General features: G+C 50.0%; 1 protein-coding gene across 1 annotated transcript in view; it reads left to right on the forward strand.

Annotated features, from left to right (window-relative positions):
* The window catches only part of CYP4F22 (cytochrome P450 family 4 subfamily F member 22), a 31,325-nt gene extending 4,952 nt beyond the window's left edge, over positions 1–26,373 (forward strand). The window contains exons 2-14 of the mRNA XM_079114087.1: positions 7,235–7,284; positions 8,000–8,221; positions 12,941–13,085; positions 18,530–18,583; positions 18,699–18,826; positions 18,996–19,117; positions 20,063–20,330; positions 22,356–22,422; positions 22,552–22,681; positions 23,700–23,833; positions 24,720–24,784; positions 24,974–25,056; positions 25,526–26,373. Of these exons, the coding sequence (XP_078970213.1) occupies positions 8,000–8,221; positions 12,941–13,085; positions 18,530–18,583; positions 18,699–18,826; positions 18,996–19,117; positions 20,063–20,330; positions 22,356–22,422; positions 22,552–22,681; positions 23,700–23,833; positions 24,720–24,784; positions 24,974–25,056; positions 25,526–25,703 (1,596 nt within the window). The 5' untranslated portion in view covers positions 7,235–7,284 and the 3' untranslated portion in view covers positions 25,704–26,373. The remainder of the gene's footprint in view (positions 1–7,234; positions 7,285–7,999; positions 8,222–12,940; positions 13,086–18,529; positions 18,584–18,698; positions 18,827–18,995; positions 19,118–20,062; positions 20,331–22,355; positions 22,423–22,551; positions 22,682–23,699; positions 23,834–24,719; positions 24,785–24,973; positions 25,057–25,525) is intronic.

The raw sequence follows: 26,373 nt of genomic DNA on the forward strand, positions 1-26,373 counted from the left end.
GTCATTGGGTATTTGATGGGGATTGCATTGAATCTCTATATTGCTTTTGTTAGCATGGCCATTTTCACAATATTACAAATTAACCATTTTTAAAGTGCACAGCTCAGTGTCATTTAGGCAATTCATAATTATGTGCAACAACCATCCCTGTCTAGTTCCAGAACATTTTCATCCCCCCCACAAAAGATACTGTTATCATTAGCAGTCACACCTGTCCCCCACCACCTGGCAACCACTTCTATGCTCTCTGTCTCTATGGATCTGCTCGTGCTGGACATTTCATGTAAGTTGGACATACCCTAACAGGGTATGTGACTGCCTTCTGTCACTCAGCATCACATTTTCTAGGTTCATCTAGGTTGTATCATGAATCAGTATTTCATTCCTTTTTATGGCTGAATAATATTCCATTGTATGCTATGCCATATTTTATTTTTGCATTCATCCATTGATAGATGCTTAGTTTCTCCACTTCTTGATGATTCTTGCTTACGAGAATTTGTTTGGGGACTGGGGATGTAGCTTAGCAATAGAACGCTTGCCTAGCATGCATGAGGCCCTGGGTTCCATCTCCGGCAACACACACACACATGCACACACACACGTACAATCACAAGAATTTATTTGAATATTTGTTTCCCATCCTTTTGGATATGCACCTAAGAGTGGAATTACTGGGTCATATGATGACTTAATGTTTAACTTTTTGAGAAACTGCCAAACTATTTCCCACAGTCACTGTGGCACCCAGAGCTTTTTGTAACATCTTCTTTTGGGGGTGACAGACAGAAATGCTCTTATTCAGGGGGTAGAAGGAACCCAGCTGTAAAAAGTATACAACTTTAGCAGTGCACAACTTATTCATTTATTTATTAGCAGCACTGCGGATTGAGCTATATCTCAGCCCTTTTTAAATTTTAGTTTGGAGACAGGGTCTCACTAAGGTGCCCAGGCCAGCCTCAAGCGCTCAATCCTCTTGCCTATGCCTCTGGAGGAGCTGGGATTACAGATGTCCATGACCCCACCTGGCTGTCCCCGCCCCTGGCGCATTATTGATTGAACTCCCCCCACAGCCATCAGATGAGCCTTTTTATGTTATTTCCACTTTGTAAATGAGAAACCCCAGGCTCCCAGGCAGAGTCCAGTTTGGAACCCACAGCATGATCTCTCTCCTAGGATCAGAGTTGGGAGTTTCTCCTGCAGAGGGAGAAACTCACACCTGGCATGAAATGAAGGTGAGGTGACACAGGGCTTCTGAATCCCCCCACCCATGCACCCACCTCCCCGTGCACCCCCCTTGCACCCACCTACCTCCTCGTGCACCCACCCCCGTGCACCCACCCCCATACACCCCCCCATGCACCCACCTCCCCCATGCACCCACCTCCCCATGCACCCACCTCCCCATGAACCTACCTCCCCATGCACCTACCTCCCTGTGCACCCCCCATGCACCCACCCCCATACACCCACCCCCCATGCACCCACCTCCCCATGCACCCCCCCCACACACCCACCCCGCATGCACCCACCTCCCCATGCACCCAGCCACCCAGAGTCCAAAACGCCTTCCAGGACTGGTGTTTTTCTAGTTCCGATTCCTTCCCATTTCAATTCTTCAAGGAGACATTTCCTTTGTTGGGGTTTTCCTGGATGGGGGTGGGGACTTTCGCTGTGACCCCATTTGGAAGTCTTCCAGCCTCCTGTGAAGGTTACTGGGAAGATGAAATGAATAATGGTGAAAAACATCGCCCCCCCAGCAGGTACTCAGTCGTTCTGCAGCGGTGACTGATTTTGCTGAAAAGGGAATGGTCTGTTGAGGCAGAGTTGGTGTTGGAGGATGACAAGGAGCTGGGGAGGATGAAACTGGGGAAGAGGTATGAAGGTGCTGGGTACGGCATGTGCGAAGGTCCTGAGGTGGGAACCAGAGTGGCCTGTGGCTGGAGTGGGCCGGAGTGGTCAGAGATGGGTAAGTGAATGGAAGAGGCATCAGCATGGGCCACGCCAGGAGCAGTGCTGTGGTCCATTAGGGGTCTGATCTTTTTCCAGGGTATAGAGGGAGCCATCAGAGGATTTTGAGCAGGAGAGGTTCAATTCTAGGAAGATCCCTCTGACTGCTGTGTGGAGGAGGGCGTGCTCCGGGAGAGCAAGGATGGAATTCTGAGACTGCTAAGAGGAGCCTACTTTACAATGGTGGCTGGATGCAAGTTGGAATGTCGGGGATGGAGAAGAACTGGGGGTGGGGAGGATGTGAAACAAGCTTAGGCCAGACAACTGGCATGATTGGGCAGGAGTTTGGATTGGGGACAGGGAGGGAGGAAGTGGGTGAGGTGAATCCGAGGGTCTAGGAGATGCCTGCCCTCAGGGGAACATCCGGGCAGTGGCCCGCTGAGGATACCCAGTGTTGGACACGGAGACACAGAAACGACTCAGAGCCTAGGTCGCTGAAGCCACAGGAGGGGCTGAATCCCCAGGAAGTGTGCCCAGAAGGAAGGGGAGGAGCAGCCTTAGGGAGCCCCAAAATGTATACGCTGGATGAAGAAAGAGGGATCCAGAGAAGACTGAGGAAGGGGATCTTTGAGGCTAACAAGGAGGGTGGGCAGGACCGAGCTTCTGAAGAGCTTTGGAGGCCAGGCTGATGGAAGTCTGGAGTCGTGGAAAGTGTTAGAACAGGGGAGTGACAGGCCTTGAGAAGCCGATTATGGTGGCTGGGATGGGAGCCGAGAGCCAGTGGGTGGAGACGATGCGCGAGGCCCCCTCTTGGATGAGGAGGTTGAATCCCTGGAAGAACTCTTGGGTCAACCAATATGGTGCTATGATCCCCACCATTACTGGGTTACATGCAGGGAAGATCACAGTGGGGTGGACCCAGAAATCATCTTTTGCAATCACCTACAGGTGCACATGGGGAAGCCGAGACCCAGGCCAAATAGTCAACACCGAAGGAGTCAGAGTTAGGACCCAGATGCTTACATGTTCATGGTTGTGTGTGTGTGTGTGTGTGTGTGTGTGTGTGTGTGTGTGTGTGTGTGTGTTTGTGCGTGCGCACACGCATACACTTTTTGCATGCATTTAATAAGAACCTCCCCCTATTTAGGTTCCTCACTTCACTCAGGTCTCTGCCCAGATGCCCTTCCCAGGGAGGCTCTCCCAGACCATCTCATGTAAAAGAATTGTTCTTCATCCCCTTACCCCATGTATGAGTTTTCTGTGGCTGCTGTAACAAAAATGACCACAAGCTGGGTGACTTCAAACAACATATATTTATTCTCCCACAGTTCTGGAGGTCAGAAATCTGACAGTCTGCTGGTAGGCACACTAGACCTCCAAAGGCTTTAGGGGAGATTCTGTTCCTCACCTTTTCTGCTTCTTGTGACCCCATCATACCAACTTCTGCCTCTATCTTCATATGGCCTTCTCCTTTGTGACAAATATCATTCAGCTTCTTTCTTATAAGGACACTTGTGATTACATTTAAGTTCAGCTGGGTAATCTAGACTTATCTATCCAACTCAAGATCCTTAATTTGCTGGGTACAGTGGCTCATGCCTGTAATCCCAGTGGCTCAGGAGGATCGTGAGTTCAAAGCCAGCCTCAGCAAAAGTGAGGTGCTAAGCAACTCCGTGAGATCCCGTCTCTAAATAAAATACAAAATAGAGCTGGAGATATGACTCAGTGGTCGAGTGCCCCTGAGTTCAATCCCCTGCACCTGAATAAATAAATAAATAATCCTTAATTTAGCCAGGCATGGTGGAGGTTGAGGCAGGAGAAGTGCAAGTTGGAGGCCAACCTCGGCAGTTTAGCAAGACTCTATTTCAAAATAAAAAGTGCTGGGAATGTAACTCAGTGGTAGAGCACTCTGGGTTCAATCCCCAGTAATGCAAAAAAAGAAAAGAAATCCCCAGCTCAATCACATTTGCAAACACTTTGCCATAGGAGGTTATATTCACAGGTTGTAAGGATTAGGAAATCGTTTCTATGAGGGGACCATTATCCAGCATGCCACTCTGGGCTTTACCTCCTTCGCAACTCTACCAGATACTTAACATCATGTTTTATCATGCCTGTAAGTGGTCTCCTCCCTTAAGAGCTGGGGCTGTGTCTGTCCTCCTCATACCATCATTTCCCCAACGCCTAGCACTGAGTCACACTCAGAGCTGGGGCTCAGAAAGTATTTGCCAATTGAATGCTGAAGAAATACATGTAAAGCATTTAGTGAGGGTGTGGCACGTGCAAACACTCAGAGGATGGTCACAATGAATAGTAGGTAGCTGGCTTCCCTGGCATTGCTAGAGAGAATCTTTAGCTACTGTTAAATTGATTAAAAAAGAAGAAGAAGAAGAAGAAAGAGATGACTACTCATGGCTGCTTCAGTGGAATGTGCCACCTCGAGCTGCCCAGGTGACAAGAAGCCCAGTAGTGCTTCAGCATCCCCAGTTCAAAGCATCTGCGTGGGGCTTGGAGCTCCTTGTGCTTCCATTTGGGAGTTTGCTTATTTCCCACCCTGACCCCAACCCCAGGGCAATCTCCAGAGGCAACATTGCCAACTCTCTGTGGTCTGTATTTCTTCAACATTTTTAAATGTGATAAAGCACACGTAGCATAAAATTTGCCTTCTTAACCATTTTAAGTGGACAGTGGCGTAGAATTAGTGTTCGCGTTGTATGCACTCGCCACCATCCTTCTCCAGAACTGTTCCCATCTTGCAAAACTGAAACTCTGTACCCATTAAAAACTCACTTCCCATCTCCCTCCTCTAGTCCCTGGAACCTACCATTCTACCTTCTGTATGTGTGGATTTGATGTTCTGAGGACACCATGTAAATGGAATCACACGATATTCATCTTTTTGTGATTGGGACTAATTTCACTGAGTATGATGTCCTCAAGTCTCAATCATATTGTAGCATGTGTCAGAATTTCCTTCCTTTTTAAGAATGAATGCTGATTATATCCTCCTATGTGGATACACCACATTTTGTGTGTCTATTCGTCATGGATGGACACTTGAATTGCGTCTACCGTTTTGGTCATTGTGAATTTGCTTCTGTGAACATAGGTGCACAAACTGTTCCTCAAGGCCCTACTTTCACTTCTTTGGGGTTTATACCTGGAGGTGGAATTGTTGGATTTTATGATAATTCTATATTTAATTTTAAACAATTAGCCTTAATGTTTTCCATAGCAGCTGCATCATTTAACCTTCCCACCAATAGCATGCAGTTTCCAATTTCTCCATATCTTTGCCAACACATGTTATTGCATGTTTTTTGTTTTCTTTCGTTTCAATAGCGTAGAGGATGGAACCCAGGGCCTCAGACATGGTAACTCTAAATGCTCTAAGTGAGCTAGGCCTCAGGTCTACTTTTTTTTTTTTTTTTTTTTTTTTTAAATAGTAGCCACTCTAATGTGTGATCAGGTAGCTCTGTGTTTAAGTTAGACCATCCTTTCCTGTTGAGGTCTCCAAATTTTCTGATGATCCACCTGGATGTTTTCCCAGAATGTGATAATGAGGAGAAATTGCACTGCTTCTGCCTGGATGATGGGGTTTGGTGTTGACTTGTAGAAGAGCCCTTAGTGGGGGCATCAGGGTGGGGCATGTGGGGATGGAGGACCAGAGGACAGGGATTCTGCTAGCTATCTTCTCCAAGCAGATAGGATCCCTGGGGGACCCTTAGCTGGGAGGATGGGGAGGAAAAGAAAAAAGGCGGCAGGACCCAACCATTTCCAAGAATCTTCTTGGGGGTTATGGGAACTGTGGTTCCCCAAAGTGAGTGATTGAAGCCCCTGGTGGGGGCTCAGGGAACCTCTGCTGGCTCCCTGTCCCCTTTGAATTTCAGGAACTGGGCCTGGAAAATGGAGAGAATGGTAGAACCTATTTCGAAGGACCAATGTGGGATTCCATGAGGAGGGTTTCCCAGCCTGATCATGGTGCTTGGCATACAGTAAGCGCTTTATTCCTGCTCACTGTTTCTTCATATTCTTGTTTTGGTTCCTCCAGGAGCTACCCGAAGGCAAAGATTGGGCGCCTGTTGTATCTTTGAGAGGTGACTGCAGAAAATACCAGTAAGGACTCAGGAACCCAAAAGAATTGAAAACAGGTACTAAAAACCAAAAAAAACAAAAACATGTGAATATGTGTTCAGAGTAGGATGTCCCAAGGTAGCCCAAAGGTGGAGACAGCTCAAACGACCATCCAACAGACGAATGCTTTAACAAAACATGGCGTGTCCATGCAGGGGAATGTGGCTGATTCTTGCCAAAGTGTGGACAAGTCTTGAGAGCATTATGCCGAGCGCATTAAGACACCAAAGGCCACATCCACTCTGAGTCCTTTAATATGAAACATCCTGAATAGTTAAATCTATGGGGACAGAATGCAGGTTAATCATTGCTGGGGGAAGCAGGAAGGGAGATGGGGAGTGAGGGCTGAGGGGCATGGGTTCCTTTTTGGTGTGATGAATGTTCTGGAACTGGATAGAGTTGATGGCTGCACAACCCTGTGAATGTCTTGAGTGCCACTGAATCACTCATTTTTAAATTAATTTTAAAGAGTTTCAATTATACATGTTTATGGGGTGCAGTGTCAAAATTCAATACCTGTGTACAGTGCATAATGATCGGATCAAGGTAAAAATTGATTGACACATAATCATTGCACATATTTATGGGGTATAGTGTGATATTTCAATATGGGTATACATATGTACTAATTAGGTTGTGGCTATTAATATTTTCATCTCTTATTTTGTGTTTGGAGTCTTTGAATTCCTCTTTCCTAGTTCTTCATAAAAAATATAAAATAGGTTGCTAGGCACAGTGGCGCACACCAGTAATCCTAGCGACTTGGGAAGGCTGAGGTAGGAAGTTAGGAAATTTGAGGCCAGCCTCAGCAATTTAGTGAGACCCTGTCTCAAAATAAAAAATAAAAATGACTGGATGTAGCTTAGTGGCCGAGCACCCCTAAGTTTACTTCCCAGTACTAATGCATTTATCTACGATCGGTGTGAACAATGGTAGCCTCACTGCACTGCAGAACACTAGAACTTATTCCTTCAATCTGTGTTTTGGTACCAATTTCCCTCTCTGCCCCTCCCCTCCCTTTCCATCTTCTAATAATTACTTTTACATATTCCAGTTGACTATGTTTTAACATACACATGTGAGGGGAACATACATATTTATCTTTCTGTGTCTTATTTATTTCACTTTCAGGTGTGGTGCTGCCTCCCAGCACTCAGGAGGCTGAGGCAGAAGGATCTCTCTCGAGTCCAGGAGTTCAAGGTCAGTATGTGCAACATACTGAGACCTGTAACAAGTAAACAAACAGATTGCGGGCCTTATTTTACTTGGCTTAATGTCCTCCAACTCCATCCATTTGGCTGCAAATAATAGGATATTGTTCTTTTTTATGGATGAATAATATTCCATTGTGTGGATTGCTCCCTTTTAAATGATTCATTTTGTGTTATGTGAATTTCAGCTCAATTGGGGGGAAAGAAAGGAGAAGAGGGGAGAGGGAGGTGAGACAGGGAAGGGAGGCAGCCAACACAGAAAGTTTCTGCCGTGGGCAGTTGGAGTCTAGTCCGGCTGGGGAGGCCAGGACAAGGGTAGATACACATCTCAGAGTCATTCCGCCAAGGGGAGAGGGAGCCCGGGTATTTATCCACCAATGTGAATTTGCCATCAGTTGAGAGTTGCTCCTTTAAGGCGTCTTAATTTCTCAGGACTGACAATCTGTGCATCGGCAGAGACAGCTCTGGGGGGGCAGAGGTCAGGGGGTGACCCTGCAGATGTCAAGGCTAAAGGCGTCCCAGCGGGGCTGAGTGCTCCCAGCTCCTCAGCTGGCTGTGGTGACCGGGGTGCAGAGGGGTCCTGGTGTGTGGGATGTGGACACCCCAGGCCTCTGGGGCGCCAGGCACACCTTGCTTGACCCCTTGGGCCATCTCGTGTGCGGCAAGGTGTGCCAGCACCGACTTTGCTCTCGTGCGGCCCCTAGATGCTGCCCATCACAGACCAACTGCTGCACCTCCTGGGTCTGGAGAAGACGGCCTTCCGCATGTATGCCGTGTCCGCTCTCCTCCTCTCCCTGCTCTTCTTCCTCTTCCGCCTGCTGCTGCAGTTCTCGCGCCTCTGCTGGGGCTTCTACATCACCTGCCGCCGGCTGCGCTGCTTCCCCCAGCCGCCCCGGCGCAACTGGCTCCTGGGCCACCTGGGCATGGTGAGTCTGGTTGGGCAAAGCTGGGGAGTCCCGGGGATTCGGTAAGGAGCGTGGGCCTGCTGTCCTCCGAGACCTTGGTTGGGGTTTGAGTGCATCCACTGAAGCTCAGAGACAGTAAGCAGCTTACCCAGGGTCTCACAGCTGGGATGAGGCGGAGCTGACTTTAGAGACGAATTCTTCCTGACATTCTATAGCTACTGCTGGAGCAGTAGGTACCGTCCCCTGTAAAGTCGGGACACGGGGCCGGAGTAGGAGTGGGGAAGGAGCTCCTACGGATTTTGTTGCTTCCTCTACACCCCAATGTGACTTCACTCTCTCCCTCAGATACTGTGATCCCATGTCACCATCCTAGCCCCTTCCTTGCCTTTCAATTGTTATTTCATGAACATATTCCAGGTATTACTCTATGGAACTGTTAATGCATTCAGTCATCTTAACAATCCTAGAAGTTCGGTCTCAGGACTATTACCATTTTGCACCTAAGAATACAGAAAGGTTAAGTCGCTGGCCCCAGGTAACACAGCAGGTACATGGCAGAGCCAGGATTAGAACCCAGGCGGATTGGCTTCACGGTCCCTGTTCTGGATGAGGCAGACTGGATTTTTCCAAAATGCCTGCAGAGGTCAGAAGAGAGAGATCCAGATCCTGAGAGCAGTGAGGTTTGCTGGTCCCAGAATCTAGCTGCTTGGACCCCCAGCCCACTTCCAGGCCTTGCCGAAATTCAGGAGCAGTCACTGAAGACTCCTCCAGGCAGCACGCTAGGCTCCGAGGTGGACTTCGGATAAGCAGGTGGGAGTGGGGGCTGTGGTCATCCTTGTGGATTTTGGAGGCCTGGGTTGGAGGCCCAGCTCTACCAGGTACTGCGTCTGTGGCCTTGAGCAGGCTGCTTAACCGCCCTGTGCCTCAGTTTCCCCACTTGCTACGGGGGGGCCTCCACCAGTTCTTAGTAACCTCGTGGTCATGTTTTGGATTCCTCGGGTTATGCTTCTTGGGCACTTGGCACTGAGGTTGGTGTTCAGTAAGCACCTGGTGGCAGAAGTGTTTGCTCAACTGCTGGGTCCTGCAGAAACCAGAAGCATCCAAGGAACAGGATACATATTTTTTAAAAATATTTTTTAGTTGTCGACAGACCCTTATTTAATTTATTTATATGTGGTGCTGAGAATCGAACCCAGGGCCTCACACATGCTAGGCGAGTGCTCTACCACTGAGCCACAAGCCCAGCCCTAGGATACATATCCACTGAATAGCTCAAAGAACATTTTATTGAACAGTGAGAATTATCTCAGAATGGAGGGCTTAGGAGGGAGGGAGTTCCCAGTCCTTCCTTCCCCTGGGGGCCATCAAAATTTTGCCCGTGGTGCCTAAGTCTCCTTCCTTTGCCCCACCCCCAGCCGGGCCTCGGTCCAGTTGCCTTCCATCTCACTCCTTCAATTTCTCTCCCATCCTAACCCCAGAGCTATTCTTTTGTGTTTTTTTTTTTTTTTTTTTTTTTTTTCCATTTTCAGTGCTGGGGACTGAACCCAGGGTCTTGTACCTGCTAGGCAAGTGCTATACACTGAGTTATGCCCCCAGCCCTCCAGAGGGATTCTTGAATCAAACCATGACCCTCTCCTGCTCACATACTCTCCATGGCTCCCCATTACCCCTGGGAGAAAGACTCATCCTTTAAACTCTGACCCCACACTCCTCAACTGCCTCACCTTCCTCTCCAGTTCCAAGGATTGGCTTCCTGTTTCTGTAACAAGGCTCCAGCTTCCAGTGGCCTTTGCTGAATTATGCCCTCTGTCCAGAATATTCTTCTTGCTAGATAAACTTCTACTCAGTCTTCCTGCCCCATGTCCAATGTTCTTACTCTAGGAAGCCCTTCCTGGCTTCGATGGTGGTCCTCAAGACAGTGACTAGGCTCTGGGGCCCTGGGCAGTTGGCCAGGGATGAGGCCCATAAGGTCTGGGTGAGGCCATGATTTCCCTTGGGTACGAACAGGCTCAGGGCTGACCTGGTAGAGAAGGAGATGCTGGAGCCATGGAGATGTAATTTGTTCATTCATTCATTTAATAATTGCAGGGATCAATCACTGGCCAGGCACTAGGTGTAGGCTTGTTAGAATCTGAGCCTTCCCCTATTTCTCACAGTCTGAAACAGCGATGGAGCTGATGTTTTATGGATTTGAGCCCAGAGAGGTTGAGTTGACTTGCCCATAGCCACACAGCTGCTGAAGATGAATTTTGAACTCAGATCCATCTGACATGGATCCTGAAGGGCTGCCTCCTGGAACATGTTGGTTAAGAGCAGAAGTTTTAGAGCCGGGTGGTCCACCTTTAGATCCTGACTTTGCTGCTGTGACAGACCATGCCAACACCTGCTCATATCTCTTGTCCATTTCTGGGTCAATGGCCCATCTGTCGGCTGCTGACACCCGCGTTCTGGGGGCTTTGGGAGTTAATGCCCCCAGGAGCAGCCCTTGGCCAGCGACCAATGGACACTGGTGGAGACTCACTGCAGCTCCGTCGCCCCGGGTGGCTTGACTGCTCACCCTGTGCTGGCTCCTGTCCCTCCTGTCTCACTTCCCCACGCTCTCTCCATGTTTTGGGGGATCACCTCCCACATAAAACACTTCCCCAGAGCCCTTGTTTCAGCACTGGCTTCCAAGGGAGCCCCACCAGGACAGTTGTCCACTTACTTGTAACTTCAGACAAGCTGTTCGAGCTTTCTGAACAAAGCCAAGCGGAGCCGGGTGTGGTGACACACACCCGTAATCCCAGTGGCTTGGGAGGTTGAGGCAGGAGGATCCCGAGTTCAAAGCCAGCCTCAGCAATGGTAAGGTGCTGAGCAACTCAGTGAGACCCCGTCTCTAAATAAAATACAAAATAGGGCTGGGATGTGGCTCAGTGGTCATGTGCCCCTGAGTTCAATCCCCAGTACCGGCCGCCAAAAAATTTGTCAGGCGGGAAAAATAATAAACCTCACTGGGTTCTCGTACAAGTCGAATGTGTCAATGTACCAAGAGTGCACTCACACAGCAGTGCAAATATACGTGCATGTGTAGTTTTAAAATTAAGATCGAACGCCGTAAATATAGTGATCGTCAGAAGCTGTGAACAGCTGGGCTGAGGGTTAAGGCCGGGTTATACGTAGCAGTGGCTGCTGTTCATCCTACGTGGGCAGTCAAGGATGGCTAGGGTTTTCACAACTGGGTTCGGTGAAGGCCCCCTCAGCCACCTGGGAGGATCCACGGCGCTGCTGTGGTTATTAGCGGTAGGTTGGTCGATGATGCGGCTTTGGACACAGTTGAGACCCGTGCTGGCTTTTGTCATGGTAGAAGAATGAGGCCTGAGGCCAATGAAACACCTTGTGTCCCTTCTGGTCCTCAAGTAGGAATGGGCCAAATTATACTGTGATGTTGTGATTGTGTGCATGTCCAAACACCTAACAACAAATCCTATTGGTATGTACGACTCCGATGCACCAATAAAAACGTGGAGAAAACTACAATTAAAAACTGAGGGGGCTGGGGATGTAGCTCAGTTGGTAGAGTGCTTGCCTTGCAAGCATAAGGCCCTGGGTTCAATCCCCAGCACCACACACACAAAAAAAACCCCAAAAAAACTGAGGGCTGGGCTGGGGCTCAGTGAAGAGCGCTTGCCTGGCACGTGTGAGGTGCTGGGTTCCGTCCTCAGCACCACACAAAAATAAACAGAATAAAAGTGCTTCGACAACTAAAAAAAATTAAAAAATGAAATGGGGTTAATTCTAGTCGTATTGATAGGGTTAGTGTTAATCTGAGTTGTAGGTGCACTGCTGTGTGAGTGAACTTTTTTTTTTCTTTTGGTACTAGGGATTGAACCCAAGGGTGCTTAACCACTGAGCTGCATCCTCAGCCCTTTTTATTTTCTATTTTGAAACAGGGTCTCACTGAGTTGCTTAGAGCCTTGCTACTTGGCTTAGAGCCAGTAGGAGTACAGGCGTGCACTCCTGCACCTGACTTTGGACTTTTAATAAGTAATCTTTTCTATAAATAAATATGTAAGTATGTATTTATGCAAACAAATACAAATATAAGTGTAGGTATAAATATATACACGTATACATATGCACTAGAATTGAGCCCAGGGTGCTTCACTACTGAGCTAAACTCCCAGCTCTTTCTTTTCCTTTTCTGAGACAGCGTCTTGCTCAGTTGCCCAGGCTGGAACGGCTCCTGAGAACCTCCCACCTCAGCCTCCCAAGCAGCTGGGATTCTAGGCATGTGCCCAGTGCAAGGATCCTAGTGGTATTTTTTTAACAACACAGCCAATATTTGATAAAAGCCGACACTTACCATTAATGTGTTTACAATTACTGTTTTTCTTTCTTTTTTGTGAGACGGGGTCTCACTGTGTTGCCCAGGTGGCCTTTGAACTCCTGGGCTCCAGGGGTCCTCCTGCCTCAGCCTCCCAAGCTGCCGGTACTACAGGCGTGTGTCACCGTGTCAGCTTATCGTTATTTCTTGAGCCAGCCATGCATTGGGCCCTGTGGTGGGCTCTCGCTTTCTCTCTCTGGTCCTCTGGGCTGCCCTCAGAGGGAAACTTGGTGGTACCCCACTTTTCAGAGGAGGAGGTGGAGGCTCACCATCATTTAGCACTTCTGGGCTCACGAGGTGAGGGGGGTGCAGGAAGGCAGGGCTGGAGGAAGCCGAGGCTGGGCATGACCCCACTGCCGCTCTTTCCCCCACTGCAGTACCTTCCGAATGAGACGGGCCTTCAGGATGAGAAGAAGGTGCTGGACAACATGCACCACGTAATCCTGGTGTGGATCGGACCCATCCTGCCGCTTTTGGTTCTGGTGCACCCCGATTACATCAAGCCCCTGGTGGGCGCCTCAGGTAGGCAGGCTGGCTGAACCCACACCTCTCATCTTCTCTCTGGGCTTCGAGGCAGGTGGGCCCTCCAGAGGAAGGTCACTTGAGTTGGGCTCTAAGGGATGAATAGGAGTTCACCAAGGCAGGAATGGCAATACAGGTTGTGGGACACCATGGACAAAAGCGCAACAAGGCCTGCGAGTCCCAGTGACTTTACGAGGCCGTCCACCTACCTGGAAGCACGTTAGGTAGGAAGTTGCTCACTGCGGGTTCTGTTAAGCAGGTGTTGCTCAATCCCAGCCCATGACACACCCATCGTTTGGGTGGTGACATTCCCACTGTGACTGGGCTCTGGTGGCCCCTCCTTCAGCCTGCTTGCATCATCTGGGCTGACCTTGACTAGCAGGGAGGGAGATGTGGAAGGCTCGCTTCTCCTTGCTGCAGTCCACACCTGTCCAGGGTGTGGGAGTCCCTGCTGTGCTGGGCGAGCTCCTACTCATCCCTCAACACCCAACTCCAAAGAACCATAGCTGTCTCCATGGGACTTTCTCGTTCTGTCTTAATCCAATGGGGCTGGGTAAGGCTGTGTCCAGCTCTTCTGCCTCATGGTGGGACGTAGTCTTGCACGGAGTTGGGTATCAGGGGACACGGGAGCATGGAGGAATGTGAAAGAAAGAGCTCCAAGAATTGTGGGATCTCTGGCACCAGCTTGGGCCTCTACAAATCCATATCTGGAGGCTGCCTCCAAAGCTGCCTCCCAGGGCTGATAAAGAGGATGGGGCTGCCCTCCTTCCCTTTCCCAGCCGTGCTCTCCTCAGGCCCCTGGGTCCCCCATTATTGCATCTGTGAAGGGATGATGATCCCCACTGAACTACCGAGGAACCTAGACCCTGGGAGAAGAATTCTTCCTAGTACTGAGCACCCATTTGTGGCCAGAGGCCTGGGTCAGGGCTCCAAGGGGCTGAGTCCATATCCTGGCTTCTGCACATACTTGCTGTGTGGTGCTAGTGATTTTCCAAGTCTCTCAGGGCCTGTTTCTGATCTGTAAAATGGGGGCTATTACGAAGACTCAGTAACACAATATGAGGACTGGGGTTAGTTCAGTGGAGGAGTGCTTACCTAGCATGAGGAGTCCCGGGCTCCACCCCCAGTACTCAAAAGCATAGCACGGTAATGTAACGTGGGTAGGTGTGAATAAGGGCTTTTCTCTGGAGTATTTTTTATTTTATTTTCTGCAGTGCTGGGGATGGAACGCAGGGCCTCTTGCCTGCTCATCAACTGCTCTACCACTAAGCTACATCTTGAGCTTTTTTTATATTTTACTTTTTTAGGTACTGGCGATTGAACTCAGAGGCACTTGACCACTGAGCCACATCCCCAGCCCTATTTTGTATTTTTTTAGAGACAGGATCTCACTGAGTTGCTTAGGGCCTCCTTGTTGCTGAGGCTGGCTTTGAACTTGTGATCGCCCTGCCTCAGCCTCCTGAGCTGCTGGGATGACAGGTGTGTGTCACTGTGCCCGGCTTGAGCCCTCTTTATTTTATTTTGAGACAGGCTCTCACTGAGTTCCCCAGCTTGGCCTTGAACTTGAGATTCTCCTGCCTCAGCCTCCTGAGTAGCTGGGGTGACGGACACATGCCACTGTGCAGGCTTCATTTGTTTTTTTAGTATACTTTTCCCTCTTCTCTCCCCCGTCCTTTCTCCTTCCCCCTTTTTCTCTCTCTCCCCTCCCTTTCTTCTTCCTCCTTTGCCGCTGTCTCCTCCTCCTCTCCCTCCTTCATCTGCCTTCTTAGAACTTCAGTGTCCTGACCACCATTCTGAGTGACTGTTAAGTCTCCAGGTAAAGCCCCCAGCATGTCCCCGCACTTAGTAGACACTCAGGCCCCTTTCTCTTCCCTCGTCTTCTCTCCTTCAGGACAGGTAGGATGTCCATTGCCTCCCACAATGGAGGAGCTGGGTGGGGAACCCCTGACAGGAGAGGGTGAGGCTGTCCTTGGAGAGGCCTCCCAGCCTGGGAGCTCCTGTCCCTCTGTGCCTGCCTGTTGGGATTGGGCTGGCCTGGCTCCAGCTCACAGCCTCCATCCTCCTGTGGGGCCTCCTGGGGCTGCAGCTGGGTGCTGCTGCTCTGGGGTCGAACCTACACAGTCACTGGGTCCTGAGGATGGCATGGCGCCTCTTGGAACTTCCAAGTCCTAATCTTATGGGCATGTGGAATAGGGGACTCTTCGTGGGCAAAAGTAGGTGAAAACCTTTGCAGAGGACAAGTCATGATCTATTAGCACGTAATTATAGCTTGTTGGTGTACATTCATTTCTTTATTGAGGTGAAATTCGCATAACATACAATTAACCATTTTAAAGTGAGCAGTCGGTGGCGTTTGATGTATTCTCAGTGTTGTGCAACCCCAGGTCTCTCTAGTTTCAGAAGATTTTTCATCACTTCATAAAACACCCTGTGTCCAAGAAGTGATCACATCCCATTCCTCCTGCCCACTCCCAGCCCCTCCCTCCTGCTTCCTGGCCCTGTGCATTTGCCGTTCTGAATATGTCATATGAAAGGAATCACACACAATGTCTCTCCCCTCACATCTCGGTATAACCATACATTTCCTTCTTCCTTCCCTCCTCCATTTCTTTTCTTCCTTTCCTTTCCTTTTTTCCTTTTCTTTCTTTCCAGGCTGGGGATGGAACCCAGGGCCTCGTACCTGCTAGGCAAGCTCTGTACCCCTGAGCCCCAGCTTGCTTGTGTTTTCATTTCCTCTCGAGACACCTAGGAGTGGAATTGTGGGATCAGCGTGTGATTCTACATTTGACTCCTTGTTTCAGTGTTGGGGAGGGAACCCAGGGCCTCACACATGCTAAGCACATGCAGTACTACTCAGTCACACGCCCACCTGTACATTTGACTTTCTCAGGAAGCCCCTTGTGACTTTCCACACCAGCTGTGCATTCATTGGTCACCAATAGCAGACCTGGATATCCATCTAACAAATGTTTTTTTTTTTTTTTGGTGGTGCTGGGGATTGAACCCAGGGCCTTGCGCATGCGAGGCAAGCACTCTTCCAACTGAGCTATATCCCCAGCCCTGACTGTCTCACAAGTTTTTGATGCCAATAAGCAATAATTATAACGGCAGTGACACAGTAGTCAGCAGCGGGTCAATTATTCATTTACGTACACACATATTTAATGAGCATCTACCAGGTGCCAGGACACATTGGCTTGTCAAGTGTCACAGCTGCCATGAGGCAAGATCGTTCTGTTTCCTCCTTGGGCAGATGAGGAGATGGAGGGGCAGAGTGGGAACAGATCCAAGTTTAGACAGCTAGTGAGTGGCAGGGCTGGGGTTTGAACCCGGATCAAGGTCCCGATCAAAGTCCCAACCATGGTGATCTGCAGCCTTATGCGGAACAGCTGCTCCATGCTGAGCACCACTTGAGGGCTTTTCTGCTGCATTTTTTTTCTATGTGAGGCGTTACTGGCTCCTTTTTGCTGGAGGGGGAAACATGGAAGGAGGAGCCCAGATGCAGAGTCTCCTGGCGTGGGGGATGTGGTTGGAGTAGAGGAGGGACCTGAGGACAGGAGAACAAGGGCTCCGCTGGGGAGAGGGATTGGTGAAGGTTTCCTGGAGGAGGTGTCAGTGAAACTGGGCCTTGAAGGATGCATAGGAGTTTGCTAACGGGAGGCACCTGCCATTCCAAAGGAGTTGTGGGAGATACCAGGGGAATTCAGGTGATTGGGTTGGTGGAGTGCAGGTGTGAGTGTGTGGGGGGAAGTAGGAAATGAGACTGAGAGTTAAGTAAGAGCTGGACTGAAAAGTGAATAAACTTGAACTTTATTGAGGGGGTGATAGGGAGTCATGGGAGGTATTTGAGCAGGCCAGCCATTGATCAGATCTGAGTGTCAAATCAAACCGCACTGGGCACCGAGCTTGGAGTTCAAAGTCCAGGGAGGAGAGGAGTAACTAGACTCCCACCTTCCTCTGCAATGCTGCCTCCTCTGGGAATCCTGCTCCAACTTCTAGCAGCCCTTTCTCTGTGCTGCCCTTAGCACCTGGCACACTTTCTGCCTTCTTGATAATTGCATGCTGTGCCTCTGCTTCCTTTTTCCCACACCACCCCAGAGCTTCTCCAGGCAGGGTGTGGAGCTGAGCCATCTCTGGGTCGCCAATGTCACCCATGATGGGTTGGGCACAGAATGGCAGCTGAAGGGGTGTGTCGAAGGGGAGAATGAGTGGACTGATGACTCTGTGTGCCAGCTGGCCAATTTCTGGGGAGTGTGTGTGTGTGGGGGGGGTGAAGCTGAGTCACATTCAGTCTTCAGTGACATCAGTTACAACTCAGATCCTTCCTTCTTTGGTCACTTCTCATTCAGTCCCAAATCTTTCCATTGTATAGAAGAGGGATGCATCTATGCATGCATTCTTGCATCCACACACCCACCCATGCATCTATCCATCCATTCATTTCTCTTCATTCACCCATTATTTGATTCATTGGTTCATTCATTCATTGAATAAAAATATATTTAGCACCAAGTGTTAGCAATCAAAATAGTCTCTTCCCTCAAAGGACTTGGAACGGGATGAACACAATCCAGTGTGATTGTTGGGAGAGGATGCAGCAAAAGTTCTGTGATGCTGAGCAGGAGGGAGCTGGGCGATGTCTTTTTTTTTTTTTTTTTTATACTGGGGATTGAACCCAGGGATGTTTTACCACTGTGCTACATCCCTGGCTCTTTAAAAAAAATTTTTTTTTTAAATTTTTGAGATAGGGCCTCACTAAGTTGCTTAGGGCCTGGTTAAGTTGCTGAGGTTGGCCTCGAACTTGCAATCCTCTTGCCTCAGCCTCCCAAGTCCCTGGGATTACAGGGGGTACACCACCACATCCAGCTAAAGGTGTCTGTCTTGAGAGAGGTCTGGACAAGGGCAGATCATCCAGGGCTTTGGAAATGGGTTGAGCTGCTTGTGCCCCAGGGTGACAGGTGTGTGAACTGGGACATGGTCAGATCTGATAGATAAGATCCCCCTAGGGCCTGCAGGTGGGAAACCCAGGAGGTATGATTCCAATGGCCTGAGCTGGCAGAAAAGAGCAGGGATGGTAGAAGGTGACTCCATGCCACAGCTTCAAACACAGGTTTGGAGGCGAATGTCAGCGTGCAATGAGGAGGGAGGGGTTACCTGGTGTGTGTTGAAGGATAGAGTGAGAGGCAGGTGGGGGCCAGCGCGGCGGGGCCTTTCAGCGCTAGGCTGAGCTTGAACTCTACAAGGGCAACAGGAAGCCAGGGGAGGCATGTGAACGGGGTCTCGAGTTCAGATCAGTGCGCTACAGGGATCTTTCTGGTTTGGATGTGGAGGATAGACTGGAGGGGTGAGGCGGGAGGTGGGCGAGGAGGCCCACGGAGGTCCTAAGCAGAGGTCAGGGGTCAGAACTCTGTCATGAGTCATCATCGCCTCTTCTGTCCCCACAGCTGCCATTGCTCCCAAGGATGACCTTTTCTACAGCTTTCTGAAACCTTGGCTAGGTGAGTGCAGAGTGGGTAGGCTGGTGCTGGGGCTTCAGGGAAGAGAGGGGACAGGGACTCCTTGGAGAGGTCAGAGGAGCAGGGGTGCCCCCTAACCTCAATCCCCGGGGCCTAGGGGATGGGCTTCTGCTCAGCAAAGGTGACAAGTGGAGCCGTCACCGCCGCCTGCTGACTCCTGCCTTCCACTTCGACATTCTGAAGCCCTACATGAAGATCTTCAACCAGTGCACCAACATCATGCATGTGAGTCCCCAGGTGTCACAGGAAGAGGGCGACAACTGCTCCAACCCCAACTCAGGCCTCATGTCCTTGATCTGTACCTCGGGTTGGTAGTGAAGAGGCAGCCAGGTCCCGTCAGCCAGGCTTGCCCTCCGAGGTCTCCACACCCATTTGCCACGTGTCTCTCTTCCAGGCTAAATGGCGGCGTCTGGGGGAGGGCACGGTGGCCTCCTTTGACATGTTCGAGCACGTCAGCCTCATGACCCTGGACAGTCTTCAGAAATGCGTATTCAGTTACAACAGCAACTGCCAGGAGTGAGTGTGACCTCCCTGGGGAAGGCAGAGCCAGCTGCTCCAGGGGCGAGAGTGGGAGGAGAAAGGGAACTCCCAGCTATGAGGCAACCCAGGCTGCTGGCTTCTGCCACCCATGGGCCATTTGGTTCCAAAGAAAATGACATCACTGGGGGCGGGGTGTAGCTCAGTGGCAAGGCACTTGCCCAGCATGTGTGAGGCACTGGGCTTGATCCTCGGCACCACATAAAAATAAATAAACAAAGGTATTGCGTCCATCTGCACCTAAAAAAAACTTAAAAATTTTCATCACCTTTCAGCCTCAGTTCCCTGTGTCCCCAAAAATAGACATTGTAATATTTTTACCCCACAGTCCTGGTGTAAGAATCTTAATCAGATGATGTGTATAGTAGGTGCTCAGGCAATGCTACTTTCCCTCATTTCTCTACAAAGAGTGAACAGTCCTTGGAAAGTGTCTCTCCCTTTCTGAGTCTCAGTTTCCTTAATTGTAAAACAAAAATGATAATATCTGACTCTTGGGGGAGGTGCTAGAAGGATAAAATGAGGTCATGGCACCTTGGCACATGGTTGGTGCTCAGTGACTGTCTGTTGAATGATCTGATGAAATAATCATCACCCTGGTTCACTGGCTCATTCATTCATTCATCAGATATTCATCATGGAGGCTGGGGGAAGGCTCAGTGATACAGCCGGCCTAGCACCAGGCCCTGGGTTCTATCCCCAACAGTGCAAAACCCAACACACACACACACACACACACACACACACACACACACACACACAAATACACAAACACACACAAATACACAGACACACAAACACAAAATCTCCAGAAAAAAAGAAAACAGGTCATAGGAGGCCTCTCTTGTCATTTGCCTAGCCGCGCCGTGCACCTGGCTGGCTCGGGCTGGCGCGTGGGCTCCGCTCACGGCTCTTCTCCCCCGGCAGGAAGATGAGCGATTACCTGTCGGCCATCATCGAGCTGAGCGCGCTGGTGGTCAGGCGCCAGTATCGCCTCCATCACCACCTGGATTTCATCTACTACCTCACCGCAGATGGGCGGCGCTTCCGCCAGGCCTGTGACATCGTGCACCGCTTCACCACCGAGGTCATCCAGGAGCGGCGGCGGGCGCTGCGGCAGCAGGGGGCCGAGGCCTGGCTGAAGGCCAAGCAGGGCAAGACCTTGGATTTCATCGACGTGCTGCTCCTGGCCAGGGTGAGGAGGGGCCCTGCAGGGGGAGCTGCACCAAGTGTGTAAACTCACGTAGATCTGGGCTGGAGTCGGATGCGGGCATGTAAGTGAGACCTACTGTGTGTCTGCTGAGGCTGCTGTAACAAGCATTTCAGTCCTTTTAAATTAACTGAGGGTTTTTTGATTTTGTTTTGTTTTGTGGTACTGGGGATTGAACCCAGGAGCACTCTACCTTCCAGCAACATCCTAGATCCTTTGATTATTTTACTTTATTTTGAGGCAGGGTCTTGCTAAGTTGCCCAGGCTGATCTTGAACTTGGCCTCCGCCTCCTGAGTATTACAGGGTTATGGGGGGGCACCTCTGCGCCCAGTTTGGTATGTAGCCTAGCATGTGGGCTCTCCTGTGGAAGGTTCCTTATGTGCTTGAAGAGAAAGAACGTGGATGCTTGGTCCTCCCTCTGTATCCACAGGTTCCACGTGGGCAGATTCAACCAACCTCAGGTTGAAAACATCTGAAAAAACTATTGTATCTGGGTTGAGTATGTACAGACTTTTTTTTGGTCATTATTTCCTAATATAGTATAATAGCTGTATACATGGCACTTACTTGTATTAGGTATTCTAAGTCACCTAAAGTGTAAGTATGGGAGGTTTTATGTAGGTGACATGTAAATACTATGCCATGTCATTTAATTTTTAATTTAAAAAAATTTTTTTTTGTGTGTGTGTGATCTGGGGATTGAACCCAGGGCCTTGTGCATACTAGGCAAGTAGTTCTACCACTGAGCCACACCCCCAACCCTGTGCCATTTCATATAAGGGACTTGAACACCCATGGATTTTGGATCCATAGGGGTGGATATGAGAACTAGTGCTCTCTGGCTACCAAGGGCTGCCTCTGCCTCCAACGAGGTGACTTGAACAACAGACATTTGTTCTCTTCCAGTTCTGGAAGCTAGAAGTGTAAGGCACCTGCAAGGTTGAGTTCTTTTAGGGGCCATGAGGAACGGCCTGCTGCAGACCTCTTTCTTTGGCTTGCAGATGGCCACTTTCTTGTGTCTTCCTATCATCTTCCCCCTGTGTGTGTGTCTCTGTCCTGATCTTTTCTTATAAGAACACTAGCCACGTTGGATTAAAGCAACCCTTATGACTTCATTTTCACTTGATTACTTTCACAAAGGGCCCTCCCTCCAATCGTGATCACATTCTGAGATGGTAGGCATCAAGACTTACAAATTCTAGGGGAAGTGCACAATTCAGTTCATAACCCTTACAAAGATGAACTATACGACCTTGAAGGCATGTGACACAGATGTATGGTCACCCCTTCATGCTATTTCTGTGGATTTTTTTTTTTTTTTTTTTTTTTTTTGCGCAGTGCTGGAGATGGAACTTAGGGCCTCATGCATGCTAAGCAAGCCCTCTGCCACTGAGTGACTTCCCCAGTCCTTCTGTAGAATTTCTGAATAGCATTTGGGTTCTGGATCGATTCTACCCCTGTCTCTGAGTGGATATTTGACCTTTATCATGCCACTCTTTTCTCTGCACCTCAGTTTTCTCAGTTACACCATGGTGATCATAAAACCCGATGACAGTTATTGTAGGGCGGCCTTTGGGATACATGATGTTAGCAGCTGCTCTATAAATCAGCCTTGTGCTACATAATGATGTTTTGTTCAGTGATGGACCACATGTATGAGGGTGGTTTCCTATATTTTATCCCCCAGTGACATCATAGCCATCTTGGTTTGTATAAGTGCACTCTGTGATATTTGCACAATCATGAAATTGCCTCACCATGTATTTCTCATAATGGGTTCTCAGCATTAAACAATGCAAAGCTATATGAACTTCCTTCTCCCCTCATCTTTTACTCCTTCCCTCTTTCCCCATCTTTCTTATACAAGCAGTGTATCTCCTTCCACCTGGAATATTTCCCCCGACCACAGCTTGACTTAAGAAAGCAGGGATATGCCTAACTCTGGAGGAGACTCCAGGATGCAGAGGGTGGGATGGAAGGGGCTCAGCATCCGGTACCACCCCTTCCAGGATGAAGATGGAAAGGAACTGTCAGATGAGGACATCCGTGCTGAGGCAGACACCTTCATGTTTGAGGGTGAGGACATGGAGTGAAACTGAAGGAGGGTGGGATGGGTCACCATTGTCCCTTTAGGGGACACCTACGTGTACACTATTGTCTGCCCAGAGATGGCAGCCTCCATTCAAACACCTCATCTGCCTGCAGGTCACGACACAACATCCAGTGGGCTCTCTTGGGTGCTGTTCAACTTGGCGAAGTATCCAGAATACCAGGAGAAGTGTCGGGAAGAGATCCAGGAAGTCATGAAAGGCCGGGAGCTGGAAGAACTGGAGTGGTCAGTTTTTGGGGGGAGGTCAGCGGCCTGAAGTCACTTGAACTTCCTGAATCCCAATTTCTTCAAACTATAACATGGGGATGATAATGATGTCTATGGATGTCTCAGGATGCGATAGTTCTTAGCAATTTTTGCAACAAGTTGCAGAACAAACATCCCTCAAATGCAGTGATTTTCAGCAAGCATTTTTTAAAATTTTTATTGTATATTTATACCTTTATTTATTTATTTTTATGTGGTGCTGAGGATCAAACCCAGTGCCTCACACCTTAGGCATGTGCTCTACCACTGAGCTACAACTGCAGCCCCAGTAAGCATTTATTTATTGCTCATGTCTGCACATCACTCTTGTGGTTGCTGGGCTTGACTGAGTGGAGTGGGGTTGCTTTCAAACCAAGAGTTGATTCAGGTCTGTTCCAGAGATCTCCTCTTCCTCATTGGATCAGTGGCTACCCTGGGCCATATCCTTCTCAGTGCAGAGATGAGAAGCTTTCACCTCCACCCAATCTGCTTTCCAAATAAGTTACATTTGGAGGCACTGGGGGCTGAGATTTAAACTTGTCTCTTTTTTTTCCCCCTCTCTCTTTTTCATGGACACAGTTTAACCTGCAGTAACCTTTGGTCTATGGGGTACATATGGTTTTATTATTCCTTTTATCAAGGGTTTTAAAATAATGAAATAGTTGGGTACAGTCACGCATGCCTGTAGTCCCAGTTACTTGGAGGTTGAGATAGGAGGATCACTTGAGTCCAGGTCTGCCTAGATAACAGTGAGACCCTGTCTCTGTAAATCCATACATACATACTTAAATGGATCCATTCAAGCAAATAAATTGCTGTTGCCCTGAGCCTCTCTAGTTATGCTGGCACCTCCCCTGAGTGCTCCCTGATCACCACATAATTCATCAATTTAAGCATTAATGCTGGACCCAGTAGGGACTCCGGAAATCAGCCCCAGTGCTTGCTATGTGTGTGTATGTTTGCGAGAGTCACAGTTCCATTCACTCATTCTCTCCAGGGATGACCTGACCCAGCTGCCATTCACCACTATGTGCATCAAGGAGAGCCTGCGTCAGTTCCCACCTGTGACCCTTGTATCTCGTCGCTGCACAGAGGACATCAAGCTACCAGATGGACGCATCATCCCCAAAGGTGCCTGCTGTGTGCCCCCCAATGCTGGTGCACTGTCCCATGATGTGGCTGCTCTGTTGTCCACAGGGTCTTGGCTGTGCCTGCCCCAGGTGCATTATCCATGTGGATGCGGCAACTGTGTCCCCTCCTGGTTTCTGGGGTGCTAGGGGGAAGCCCGGTTGTGAATAGGGGAGATACAGGTGGTTGAGTTCAGGTGGAAAGAAAGAACCTGGTGTGGCAGGGTTGGCCTGGGAGGATGCAAGTGGGGTAAGGTCGGTGTCAGTCACCAGCTGTCACTTGGAGACCTGTCCTAGTTGATGTTGTGGATCTAAAGAAATCTCATCCCAGGCCCAGGCCTTGAGGACCACCCAGTCTTTAGGGAGCAACAGCAGGGCACAGACATTCCCAGCCACATGGGCTCCCCCTGGGCTAAAGGGAGAGAGGACAGCCAGAGAAGCCCAAAAATGGAGGGATGGCTCCACCTAGGGAGGAATGTCAGGAGTGCTTCCTGGAGGAGGAAACGTGGAGGCTGGAGATGGAAGAACAGGCATGCTCATGGAGCAGAGCTGCAGGCTGCAGCAGGCCTGGAGTGCCAGTGTAGGCACTTGAGCTCCATCTGAGGGCAGTGGGGAGCCAAGGGAGGCGACTGAGCTGAGGAGGAACAGTACCATAGTTTTGAGAAAGATCCCTGTGTGGCCAGTACAGCAGCCAGAAGGGCGATGGGGGTCTCTTAGGGACAGGCAGGGGGAGTGGGTAGGGCAGCAGGGTTTTTCAGGGAATCATGGACAGGAAGTGGTAGCAGATGGCTTATGGGAACACCATGATTCCAGGGAGAGCTGGGGAGGGGGATGTTTCCAGAGGAGGCCCTATTTCCCTTTGGCCCCACTGACCCCACCTGTCTCCACAGGAATCATCTGTTTGGTCAGCATCTATGGAACCCACCACAACCCCACAGTGTGGCCTGACTCCAAGGTGAGCTCCTGCCCTAACCCTGCACTAAGCCCTGCACACCTGACAAAAGGAGGCAGGTGTGGCTGGATTGTAGTGAGTGTGGAGTCAAGAGGAAGGGGAGGGCCTGACTCTGGTCCCCAGTGGTTGAGTGAGGGGGCCAGGCTGGAATGGCTGGGTCAGCCCCGACTCACCCCTGCTCTTCCTGTCTAGGTGTACAACCCTTACCGCTTTGACCCAGACAATCCACAGCAGCGCTCCCCACTGGCCTATGTGCCCTTCTCTGCAGGACCCAGGTAAGCCACATGCAGAGGGTACAGAGCCAAGTTCAAGTGCGTGCCCATCAGAAGAGCAGACCACGCCCCACCCAGGTGTCCTTTCCACCCACCCAAGTCCTCTCTGCACCCCCAGTGAAGCAAGAGACCCCCAAATCAGACTCTGCAACAGCATTCGTGGGTGCTGGGCATACCTATTATATGCCTGAACCCGAGTTCTGGGCTCACGTACTTCCAACAGCTCTATGCTGCCACTGTCTCCACTTTACAGATGCGGGAATTGAGGCTCAGAGAAAGTCATTTACCCAGAACACAAAACTAGGAGAGGCTGCTCCAGGATTCTAACTCCAAAGTCACATTTATCATGGATTCTTGGGGTCTCACTAACCCTGGTCTAGCCTAGGATGTTTGCCCTATTTTATAGTCACGTGAGGCCCAGGGACCCCAGCACATACTGTGGTGGGGCCTGAGCCCATGTACCCTTCTCCAGGAACTGCATCGGACAGAGCTTCGCCATGGCGGAGATGCGCGTGGCGGTGGCGTTGACGCTGCTGCGCTTCCGCCTGAGTGTGGACCGAACTCGCAAAGTGCGGAGGAAGCCAGAGCTCATCTTACGCACGGAGAATGGCATCTGGCTCAACGTGGAGCCGCTGCCTCCGCGGGCCTGAGTCTCGCCAGGAGAGGCCCAGGCCCCGCTCCAGGTCCTGCTCCAGGTCCTGAGGACATAGACCACGCCCCTCAAAGTCTTGGCTCTGTTACTGGAGGACCAGGCTCCGCCTTTGACCAGTCTGTTGGTGCTGGCCATGCCCCTCAAGGCAGGGCTCCACCCACGAGGGTCTGATCCCGCCCCTTGAGGTTCAGGTCCCGCCCCTTGAGTTCCCGCACCAGCCCTCCAACTTGAGGGACCAGCCTTGGCTCCGCCCCTTCGTGTTCAGGCCCAGCCCCCAGAGCATGACCGATTGAGGTTCTCAGGTCAAGCCCCTGTGAATCAACGTTCCCAGGCCCTGCCCACTGAGCTTTCTGAGCACATAAGACCCACCTGTCGGACTCAAGACCCGCCTCTCCAGTGCCTGGACCCAGGTTGGCTTCTAAATTGAGGACTTGGAAGTTGGAACCTGGGATCAGAACCCTGAACCTGGACATCACCTTCCTTAGATGCCCCTCGCCCCTGCTCAAATGGGCCCGTCTGCTCAGGAGTCATCCCAGAAATTGGGCTGTTTTCTTTTGTTGTTGTTTTGTAAGCCTAGATGCTCACAAGTCCCTTCCTACCTCTCTTACTCAAAGGCCTTTTGCTGAGGGTTCTGATTTTTGAAGAATAAAAGCAAAGGTTTGCAGACA

This window comes from Sciurus vulgaris (genome assembly GCF_902686455.1).
Source record: "Sciurus vulgaris genome assembly, chromosome: 16".
Lineage (NCBI taxonomy): Eukaryota > Metazoa > Chordata > Mammalia > Rodentia > Sciuridae > Sciurus > Sciurus vulgaris.